This window comes from Setaria viridis, chromosome 1 (assembly GCF_005286985.2).
Source record: "Setaria viridis chromosome 1, Setaria_viridis_v4.0, whole genome shotgun sequence".
NCBI lineage: Eukaryota > Viridiplantae > Streptophyta > Magnoliopsida > Poales > Poaceae > Setaria > Setaria viridis.
Genome location: NC_048263.2, coordinates 26,876,435 through 26,888,105, shown reverse-complemented (window position 1 = coordinate 26,888,105; position 11,671 = coordinate 26,876,435). Strand labels below are relative to the sequence as shown.

Genomic DNA, 11,671 nt, shown 5'->3' with positions numbered 1-11,671 from the left:
ATAAATCGGCTGAAAAGCTGAAACGACTGATTTGTTGTGAGAGGAAAATACTGTTTGATGACTGATAAGTCGGCTGAATAAGCTGAAGTGAACAGACCATAGCTTGGTACTTAGGTTGGGAGACAGACGAGCGAGGCATATATGACTTTGCTAAATCAATCAGGCATGCTAAAATATCTCGCCTTCGTCTTCCTCACGGCTGCACGCTTTGCACCGCCGGGCACGCGCGATGTGCAACATGCGGTTGGACTTTGGAGGTCACCGTAGACTTTGATTTCCTTTTCACTGGCGCGGACAGTCAAAGCACATAGATCGCCTGCCAACTTGACGTGACACTTCACTTGTGCTTTTATTCAGGCTCCACGAATTATTCTGAGAACTCAAGTGCTATACGTACAAGAATAATGTGGAAGCACCTCTTGAGGATCAATGAGTCCAACCGTCTAGAATCTTTCGGTTTAGGATTCACGGCACTCAAACTGTCGTTACAGCTGAGCTGAATGTGAGACGGGGGTGTTTGGATCCAGCTAAACTTTAGTCCCTATCACATTGAATGTTTGACACTAATAGGAGTATTAAATATAGATTAATTATAAAACCAATTTCACAACCTCTAGGCTAAATCGCGAGACGAATCTATTAAGCCTAATTAGTCCATGATTTGACAATATGGTACTATAGTAAACATTCGCTAATGATGAATTAATTAGGACTAATAGATTCGTCTCGCGATTTAGCCTAGGGATTCTGCAATTAGTTTTGTAATTAGCTCATGTTTAGTCCTCCTAATTAGCGTCCGAACATCCGATGTGACCCTCGTAAAGTTTAGGACCTCGTATCTAAACATCCCCTAACTTTGAATCATCGAAACCCCCACTTTCGTACTCCTCTTACTTCTTTCATGTTCAAATTCCATGTGTATGTTTGCCGTAGCCACTCTCATTGCTTTCAACCCTTGATTTGCTGAAAGAATGAGTGAGAAAGTGTATTGAATAGTAGGAAAAATGTACTTTGCTACGAGTAAAAGGTGATGCTTGTTACTAATAACGGTGACGGACAACACGTATTAGTAACAAGTGAATTTATCACTTCTGAATAGCATGTTGTCAGTCTCACTGCACGATTTCATTGCACTGTTACCTAGACTGTAAATTAGGTAACTGTACCTGTTGGTTTTCATAGGGATGAAACGCCTCTCTCATTTCATGAAACTCTATCATTTCACTCCTTATAAAAACCTTTCCAAATCAGCAAAATTGCTGATGTGGTATAGAAATTAATGCTGATGAAACTCTCTATGAAATTCCTATTGAGATTGGCCTAATAAATTACTCCTCCCTCCGTCCGAAATTATAGGTTATTTTAACTTTTTTAGATTCATATATTTTGTTATGCCTTAGAATATCTATAAATATAGAAAAGTGAAAACGACCTATAATTTTGGGATGGAGGGAGTACCAATTATTTATCCATGAGACCAAATATCCAGTCACATATCATGTTAAGACATCAAAAATAACAAATGACTCTGACTGTGTTTGGATTCATCAACACCTTATTTTTGTTATGGGAAAATTAGTTCTACAAACACCGTTTCCAAAAACAAATACCACCGTTAAGTAAAATACCATCGAAAGAATGAACTGTTACTTGAAAATAGCATTCCTTCGTGTTTCAAGCTAACGCCGTGAATCTCCTTGCCGTCAGACGTTTTGCGCAGGGTCAACATCTAGTCTATGGCGTTGGACTCCTCCGCTCCGTCCCTGCATCCTCATCTCTTGCTTGTAATCGATTGCTCTTGGCGCAGCCGTCGCAGCACCCAGCACTGAGGGCACGTACAACAGTGAGACAGCTGCTGTCTCTAAGTTCTTGGAATTTACAACATAGACGGTTAAATAGACAGCTCGTACAACCCACAGACAGCTGCTATCTGTTTTGGCTGTCAACAAATCATTAAATGTTTGCATGCCAGCCGGTGTCGACGAGGAGGCGACGCTCCGTACAACGCGCAGCCAGCCGTCTTCTTCGCCTGGGAGCACGAGCGCTTGCCGTCGTCTTCCCACGCGACGGCTTCCCTCTCTCTCTTCAGTTACTGCAGTGAAGCGAGGAGGATTTTGCAAAACTTCCATCGTGAGACGACAGCTGCCACGACCGTTGTACGTGCCCTGATATTGGTAGGTAGGATTAAGAACATCAATTGAATGGAGTCAACGGAGATTAGAGAGGAATTAGCAATTTGGTGACCGGTGAGGCACCAGCTGTCGCCGCCATCGTTCTCGCCTTCTCGGCCTCCGACAGCAGGCAGCAGCTGCGGCCTAAATCGCACGCGCCAGCTCATGCCGCGTGCCTCCGCCACCCGTCTCCGGCGCTCCACAGCCGTCACGGCCTCGTCCACCGCTCGCCACGCACAACAGCAGGCGGCCCCATCCCTGTTGAAGGATTGCTCCGCCGATGCCGTCGGCACGACGAGCTGGGGGCAGCAAGCGGCCTTGGAGTTCAGCGCGTACGAGGTACGAGTGTCCACATGACTGCATCGAGAGTTGCCGCATGCTGCTCATGCTCGCCCACAATGGCATCAAACTTGACATCGCTATGCCGCGACTGCAGTCGAGGTCCTCTTCGAGCTCCATAGCCCGGCCGCTCGAGCCATGCTCCAGGACCTCGACGAGGCAGCACCACCCAGATCGATCAGAGGCCCTGCGGCCCTGCCTCCTCCAACTCACGCCACCGCAAGGGTCCGCCCCCAGCCCCACCTATAAGGAATCGAGATTTTCTGCCGGAGCTCAGCGTGGGAAAGAGAAGGGGAGGAGATGGACGTGCACGGCGTCGGCGTCAGCTCGATGGTATTTTTCGGAAACGGTGTTCTCGTTTGCCGTTCTCCATTCTTTCGTTATATATGTAGATCGTTTCTTTTTGCCGTATCGGTTTCATTCCTGATTCCTTTGTGAAAGAGAAGAGACAGACCAAATGGATAGGGTCATATGGTTTAGTCCCGCGCGTTTAAAATTTATAAGAAATTCGAAATTAAATGAACCAAATCTAATTTCGTGACTCGCTAGCTGATTTTAAAGCGCATGAAACATTCTAAAAAAGGCGCATAAAACACTTGCAATAGAACGTTCGGAAATTATAATTTCCGTGTTTTGTCACCTCATAAAAATGTTTTTCTCGCAAAATTTCATTGCGCTCCATCCGCCTCTCCCTCGGGCCTCGGTTTGTCTGCACCCAAATTTCTCCCCGTAGTGGATTTTACGTAAGAGGGACGTGCCGCATCGCCGTTGCCCGCGCGTCCATCGGCCCACATAACTCTCTGGCCTTGTTCGGCCCAATCACAGGCAGGCGCCAGGCAGGAGAACCGGCCCGAAATGGTACGGGCTGCCGGCGCCACCGTGCCGCCCGGCGCTGTCGCGCTTCGCTCGCTCTTGCAAAATGACCACTATGCTTCCATAACTGAACAAGCATGTCACTTGCATAGTGCTTGATTGCTTGCTTGCAAACCCAGGGTCGTATTTCTTCAAATTCTTTCTCCCTAACGGGATAGGCCATGTGGAGTTGTAGACCTTGGAAGCGCCACTGCACCAGCTTCTACTCCCGTCGTTTCAAATTGTAGGTCATTTTAGCTTTTCTAGGTGCATAAATATTACTCCTTACGTTCCAAATTGTAGGTTGTTTTGATTTTTTTAGGTTCATAGATATTATTATGTATCTAAATATAGCGTAGGTCTAGATACATAATAATATCTATAAATCTAAAAGATCCAAAACGACCTACAATTTGAAACGGATAAAGTATTATGCATCCAGATATAGTGTATGTCTACATGCAAAATAATATCTATGAACCTAAAAACCAAAACGACCTACAATTTGGAACAGGTGGAGTAGTATTTTTTGCTCGTGCTCCATTGCTACTTGCCTCTTCCCCAACCTTTTAAATAATTCTTGAAAGGAAAGAAAATTAAAGGATTCAAAGAAACATGTGACAGAATAAAACACTGAAATCAAAAGGGAAAGCTCTTGATCAACCTCAACCCAATGTGATGAAGGGAGTTTGATCAAATCCAAAGGTTCATTCATCAGGGAGACAGACAAAGAAGAGTTAGTTCATGAGACTAACGCACCTGACGAGATCGGAGCTCGCCTGGCGATCGCCTCCTCGTGCTAAAACGCTGAACAGAAGTGCCCATCCCGCCGTACCATCTCGCGCTGATTTTCATTCCTCCACCGATTGGGCCGAACAAGGCCACCATGTTCTATGGGCCGATGTACCCAAATTTCTTTTCGTTTCGCCTCGCCGCCGGCGACGCCGGTACACAACAAGCGAGCCCCTCAGCCCCTGGCCCCGGCGGCCTCCTTCCACCGAATTTCCTCTCGCTCAGAGCCGTCCCCTTCCTTCGTCGTCGTTCTCCTCCGTTCCACTCGCTGGACTGGGGCGGAGCGGAGATCCGCTCATCTGGACTTGGACTGCTTCTAGGTAAGCGACCCTACCTCGCTTGGATTCAGTCCCTTCCTCGGCGTGCGGTGCCCTACTGATCTAATCCATCCACCCATCCATGCTTCGATTAGGTGGTTCGGTCTTGGGCTTGGGTGCCCCATGTCGCCCGTCGAGTCCGCCGCCGCCGGCGCGGACCAGGCCGGCGAGGGGGCGGTCGTGCCGCACGAGGACGGTGTCGGCGGCGGCGGTGGCGACGTGGCCACGACGGAAGCTCAAGTGGCCATGGTCGTTTCCACCTCCGGCGACGAGAGGCGGGTGGAGTACGGCGACGATGCGGAGAACGAGGGGGAGGAAGCCGCGACGGTGCAGGGCAGCAAGGAGGGCACGGAGGAGCTGCTCCGGAAGGTGGTGTACAGCGAAGAGGCCGCCTACAAGCTCTACTGCGACTACGGCCACCGGATGGGGTTCAGCATCAGGAAAGGGAAGCAGTCCTACTTCACCGGCACCAAGCGGATACGCACCAAGGACTACTTCTGCTCCAAGGAGGGGCTCAAGGAAGGGGAGAAGCTCACTGATGCGAATTTCAACGACCCACATACTAGGACCAACTGCAGGGCGATGGTGCGGTTCAGGGTGAATGATCATGGGGAGTGGAAGGTTATCAGGCTGGTCTCTGATCATAACCACAACCTGGCAAGGCCAGAGGAACGGCACCTTTTGCGGTCTGCGAGATCACTTATAGCAGGGCGGTCAAGTTCAGTCGAGGCAATGCTATACGCCGGGTATCAGGTACAAGGTGGTGCTCCACAATTGCCTGCGGGGAGTACTAGTGCGACCAACAATGTGGACAATTCAAAGCAGCATTTGCTACTTGGTTATGGTGCTGCGGTGAAGACGCTGGCCGTAGGGACTGGAGACCTGCAGAGCCTTGTGAGCTACCTGAAAACCAGAGCAAATGAAGATGCAATGTTCTACTGGGATGTTCAATTGGACCAAAGCGGTCGGATGACTAATTTCTTTTGGCGCGATGGGAGGAGCAGGATCGACTATGACTGTTTCGGTGATGTGATTGTGTTCGATTCGACTTACCGCTTGAGCAAACAGAACTTGATATGTGCACCTTTTGTTGGCGTGAACCACCATTGGCAGACCACTATGTATGGCTGTGCCCTCTTAGCTGACGAATCAATGTCAGCTTTTGTGTGGCTGTTCAAATCTTTCTTGGAGTCCATGGGGAACCGGCATCCTCAATCTATTTTCACGAATCTTGATCAAGTTGTGTCAAAAGCAATTGAGGAAGTTTTTCCGAATACATGCCATCGCATTGCTCATTGGCACATCCAAAAGAATGCCCATTCTCGTCTTGGTTATCTTAACGTTTCAAAAGGGTTCAATAAGATGTTCACCAAGTGCATACAGGGATGTGACTCAGAAACAGAGTTTGAGGAAACATGGGCCCAAATGATCCATGAATTTAAGCTGCAGGATAATAAGTGGCTTAAGAAACTGTATAAGCTCAAGCAGAAGTGGTGTAGCGCTCTTAACAAGGGCACCTTTGATGGTGGGGTCGAGTATGAGCCACAATGTGATAGTATGAGTAGCATATTCAATAGTGTTGCTGATAAATTGACATCTCTTTCTGCAATTGCTGTTACTGTGGATAAACAATCTGAAGACTGGAGGGAAAAAGAATTGGAGGAGGATACACGGTGTTTGCAAAAGCCACCTGCTTGTATCATAAAACACAGTGACATTTTGAATCACGCAGCAAAAGTTTATACACATAGAATCTACAAGTTGTTTGAGACAGATTTTCTTGATGGGTGTGGTGCCACAAAATTCAAGGAGCTTCCATGTGAAGATAATAACACACATCAATTTGAGATGACCATGCAAGGGCGAGGATCAAGAGTCTGCACAGTACGTCTCAATATGTCTACGATGGAATTAAGTTGCAGCTGCAGTAAATTTGAGACAATGGGTTTACTTTGCCCGCATGCTCTGAAAGCTCTTAGTATAAAAAATATATGCAAAATTCCAGAAAGCTACATACTGAAGCGGTGGACCAAGGATGCCAAGAAATGGGTTTTTAACCCAAAACAATATGAATCGTCATATCAGGAATGCATGGATGATGATGATGCATACTGCAACTATGTTATGCGTTATGCTTATGACCTTGTGACAAAGAGCCAAGGACAGGAGGAATTGAGGAAAGCGCTGTGGGAAACTCTTGAGAGTGGTGAGAAAGAATTGGAGAAACACCTAGGAAATGGTACACAATATGCAGCTTATGCCACTTAAAGAATCACCAATTAACCTTCTGGACTTATCTGCTAAGGATGAGCAAGATATTTCCTGGTTCTTTGGAAGATGCATGCAGAACTTCTGACTCAAACTGTACTCTTTAAGAAATGAAAATAAAAGTTTTTCAAACGAGATACAGGTTTGAGTAAGTTTCGTGCTTTCAACTTTGCTACTTAATTCTTGTTGTATTTCCTGCACTTTAACTGATATTCCAATCTTTGGTACCACAACTTTGACAATTCCCATGAAGCAATGATATCTGTTAAACTGCTACAGTATGATAAAAACACACTAGTATTTTTTTATGTATTTACTGGTGCTGATGCATCTTGGTTAATAGATCAGTTTAGATCCTGAAAGGATTTGCCAGTTTTGTGACAAGTATAGGAGAAATATGAGCAACTTTAGGTTGTTGTAATTTGGATAAATCTACAATTGTACATTTCCAAAAGCCACATTTTGGTTCTTACTCACGCAGAAATAGGAAACGACTGTTCTTTTTGGCAAAGTTGCCTGCTGAAGTTGTCCATTTATTAGCCTTTCTTTTCATATATAGCCCCCAAAGCACTTGCCTTTTCACTCTTCCATGAGTTATGGCATGAACTGCAACAACTTGTGGCAAAGAATAACTAGTTCCTGTAGCTTCAAATTTAAAACATAGATAATCTTGAAAGCAGAAAAGATTCGAAAGTTCCAAACAAAAAGAAAATCTGCACATTCCACATTCCTCCATAAACATGTGCCTCGCCGCTTACAATTCTGTCGTGTCAATTGGTAAGAAACAAATGCACTTCTACTTTTTTTTCTTTTAATGTTACAAGATATGCTCAAACATTCTGTGTGACTCCTACGGCGATGCCACTATGTCTGCTCTCGCCATGGTGGGTTATGTCATTGAGCTCACCTTCTGCCCATATAGCATAGGCCTCCTCACCATGTACAGCATCATCCCCGATAAGCAGCTGTTCATCAGAAATTCGGAGCGGCAGGACTAGGCTAACAAGGACACAGATTATGGAAGTGATAACGATGTTCCAGGCAATGACGAAGAGTGCACCAGTGATCTGCCTCCCAAACTGCGATGCACCATCACCACCATAAAATGCACCTCTCGAGTTTGGGATGGAGAGGAAGAGGTTGCAGAGGACTGGTTCAGCAAAAAGTCCAGTGGTGACGCCACCAAGGAACCCTGCGACTGCGTGGGTGTGGAAGACGCCAAGGGTGTCATCAATCCTCTGCATAAAGGACCACTTCTTGTGCAGCACCATCATGGTGTACCAGGGAATGCTACCTGAGAGAATTCCCATCACAATAGCTGCCCACCCTTGCACCAGGCCTGTTGAATGAAAGATCTAGTGAGTCTTTGTTAGTTAACCAATTAAAATGGAGAATGGAGACTATTTGGCGCACATGTTTGTTGTTCGATCCTGGTTAACTACATTGTTAACTTGTACTATGGAATTCTTGATGCCCACCTTGTCAGTTTGCCTATTATATTATGTCCTTGCTTTTGTTCAGTTCCATGAAACTTCATTTGCACACAGATAAATTTTTGAACCTGTTTTTTGTCTAAAAAATTGAAAATACGGGCACTTCCACACAAAAGCTAAAACTGTATTCTAATACATCAAAATCAATCAGGAAGGCTACCGTCTATTTAAGGAAAATAGTTTGGAAAGACATGACATGGTCAGAACCGTGTTTCTGTTCTTAGCCTTTCTGTTTTAGGCTTTGGTTGGTAGTCTTATACTGGTGGTTAGTCCCTTGCAATGCCTGGAAACGGTTTTCTTTGTAGCTTTCTGTCTCGCTGGTCATTTGGTTATTCGGTTTTGTAAGCTGCTAAGCCCAGCAGTTTGGAATCTGATGTAATAAATCTCATCATATGCTATCTATAAAAGCAAGGAATCCTTTATCCCAAAAAGGAACCGTGATTCTGTCAGTCAGACGGATTTTTATTTTGAGATGCTTGACAAGAAAGTGACAAAAACTTTCGAGGCCAATGGAGTAGCAAAGTGAAGCTAGTCCTAACTGGGACAAAATAGGGGCTTCTTCTGCTACCAACCCTTTTCTGATAAAATACCAACCAGTAGTGTTAGAGTATCAAAAAAAAAAAAACAGTAGTGTTAGGTGGCTTGAATCTGAGTGCTTGAAACAAGTGAAGGTCCATTGGTTTTCAAAATCCTTGTCAACCAATGCCCTTTGCTGGTAGCTTAGCAGCAAGAGTGTCACCTCAGAGAATTAAAAATTGCAAATTAAATACTTGTCTATCCCAATTATATTATCACAAGTTCTGGCATTTAGTGTATCAAAGTTATCTTGTGGCCTGTTAGGTGGCTACAGTACTGTGTCCTGGCTGTTTTGGTTTATCTCAATGATGCAGGATGTAGAATTGATCTAAGAGCCTGGAATGCAGAGGATGCAGATTATTTGTTGACTTTGTCAGATACAGGCCTATAGCTGAAGGTAGTTTCACTTGTTTTCCTTAGTTTACTTTCTATGATATTACCATGGTGATACAGTACTAATGCAAGTTGCAATACTTTAATTGGTTAGGTTTTGGTTGAACTAGTCCAGTTGTCAATGGAGGGGAAGGCTATTTACCTGCACCAGGGGTGATGCATACAAGACCGGTGATCATACCCTGCACGGCGCCAATTACCGACGGCTTTCCGAAGAAGAAGACATCGAGGAGCGTCCACACGAGCAGGCTGGTGGATGCGCAGATATGTGTGTTGAGCACTGCCATAGACGAGTCGATGTTGGCCGAGTACGGATCACCACCGTTGAAACCTGTCCATCCAAGCCACAGCAGCCCTGCCCCTGCTAGCACCAGCAGGACATTATTTGGAGGGAACCGCTCCCTGTCTGATGCTGACCTTGGCCCCACCTGTGTGCAAGTTGTCAGAACCATTGATGGAGAATTGGAATGATGAATTGAATCAGGGATGTTTTGTGTACCCAATAGGCAGCGGTAAGGCCGGCGATGCCAGAAGAGAGGTGGATGACATAGCCGCCAGAGTAATCTATGACACCCCACTGGAAGAGGAAGCCGCCACCCCATAGTGAGAAGGCACAGATTGTGTAGGAGAAGGTGATCCAGAGCGGCACAAAGGCCATCCAGGCCTTGATGTTCATGCGCCCGAGCAGCGATCCAGCAAGGATGATGATTATGATGGTGGCAAACATGCACTGGAAGTACACCATGGTTGCAGCTGGGTAGAATGGATGGAGCATATCCGCCTCAAGGGTGCCGTTGTGGTACCGCACAGTGGTGGCTGTGAGCTCAGACTGCGCCACCAGGAAGCTCTGCCCGAGTGCGGGCCTTGCTTTCCCCCAGAAGGGCAGGAGCCTGTCACCGAACGACATGTTGTATGCCCAGATGACCCAGCAGATCCAGACGGCTGCAAAGGCATACAGCGCCATGAACGCCGAGTTGATGGCCCACTTCTTCTTGACGATGCTGCCGTACAGGATGACCAGCCCTGGCATGCTCTGCAGGCCCACGAGGGTCGCAGATATCATCTGCCACGCATTGTCACCCTTGTTGAGCCAGTCTGGTGATGATGAAGAGTTGCGGTATGCAATAGGTATCACTCCTGCCATGGTTCTCACTGAAAGATTGGTAGGAGTGGGCAGGCAGAGGAGGAAGAAGGGGGGTGAATTGCACTGAACTTAGCTAGTAAAGCTTCTTTAAGGTTGTTTCTGCCTGTGAAGTGTACAACTAACTATATATATGCCTCCCTGACTGCAGGCTAGCAAGGTGAAGGTCACAGCCTTAAAACCTGGGAAGAGGGGCAGGTAAGATTCATTTTATCACTGACAAGTCTGCACTTGCTGTTGCTGAAGTACTGTATCGCAGTCTCTGCTTCGTGCCCTGTTGTGATCAGCTCACTACTTGATTTGAGTTCTGTTATGACTTGCCCCGATATGATTAATCCGAGGAATCAGCACGCTGATGAATATATGTAATATGGAAAGAGTTGCTTGTCACGGCACACCACTGTTTTTTTTATATTTGCATTATGATATTCGTGAGCTGGAACTGTGACCTGGGTTCATAAGCAATGCAATCCACAGACTCAAGAGATAAGAGAAGGTTGGAACTGGGAGTTTGCACGCTGGTGGTTTTCCTTTTCCTGCAGAAGAAATCAAAGCAGGACACAGAAAAGGACTTGCTTTGGTATCTTTGGTTGACCTGGACTAGGAGTTGTAGACTTGCACTTCAAATCCATATGACTCTGAGGTGGCTTGGCGTGAAGCAGGCGTCGTCTACTATCTCCAGTCTTGAATGGCTTGCATCGCCATTCTAGAAACAAACTGGAACAAAGATACTAATATATCTCTGCAACAGAAGTGGTTCCGAGATAGCTGTAGTTGGTTTCATGCTTGTTTTGTTTACACACTTCTCCAAACTACTGGATCAATCAAAGGTGCTAATGTCATCTCGGCATGATTGGTATTTTGGTAACCTTGATGAGTGATGTAAGGGGTTACTAAGCATTATATGTCACAGCTGATGTATGTACTTGCATATGAAAACTAAGCTTTCCTTGTTTACTATCAAGTGATGCCCTCACCTCCTAAATCATAATCTTATTGGTCTGCCGAGTGCAACAACCATCGCGTTGTTCCTCCTCTCAAACTGACTGGCTTTATCGTAAGTTTTTCGGCGTTTTATGTTGCAGGTTTGCAGTTGATAGTGGACGCGTCAAGGGGAGTTATGCTCTTCTTTTTACTTGTGTTACATAGAGCTTTGTTGACGGCTCGTGGAAGCAAGAGGGGCGCCCTGCGTTGCTCGTCGGTGGTGGGCTGGTCTCGCTGATAGATTGTACCCGTTTGAACTCCTTTTTTCTGCAAGAGGAGCCCTGCGTTGTTTAACGGCGTTTGATCCTAGAGCTAAAGTTTAGTCCGTGTCATATCAGATATTCG

The 11,671-nt window shown here is 46.1% G+C and overlaps 2 protein-coding genes across 2 annotated transcripts; one reads left to right on the top strand and one right to left on the bottom strand.

The window, feature by feature from the left end:
* Positions 1-4,316: 4,316 nt before the first annotated feature.
* LOC117857414 (protein FAR1-RELATED SEQUENCE 5) lies at positions 4,317-6,891 on the top strand. Its single transcript, XM_034740065.2, has 2 exons — positions 4,317-4,474; positions 4,567-6,891. The coding sequence occupies exon 2, from the start codon at positions 4,595-4,597 to the stop codon at positions 6,737-6,739; it is 2,145 nt and encodes a 714-aa protein (XP_034595956.1). The 5' UTR covers positions 4,317-4,474; positions 4,567-4,594; the 3' UTR covers positions 6,740-6,891.
* A 481-nt stretch (positions 6,892-7,372) lies between these two features.
* LOC117857427 (ammonium transporter 3 member 3) lies at positions 7,373-11,034 on the bottom strand. Its single transcript, XM_034740086.2, has 3 exons — positions 9,701-11,034; positions 9,344-9,629; positions 7,373-8,078 (listed from the first exon to the last, which is right to left on the bottom strand). The coding sequence occupies exons 1-3, from the start codon at positions 10,343-10,345 to the stop codon at positions 7,570-7,572; spliced, it is 1,440 nt and encodes a 479-aa protein (XP_034595977.1). The 5' UTR covers positions 10,346-11,034; the 3' UTR covers positions 7,373-7,569.
* Positions 11,035-11,671: the final 637 nt, after the last annotated feature.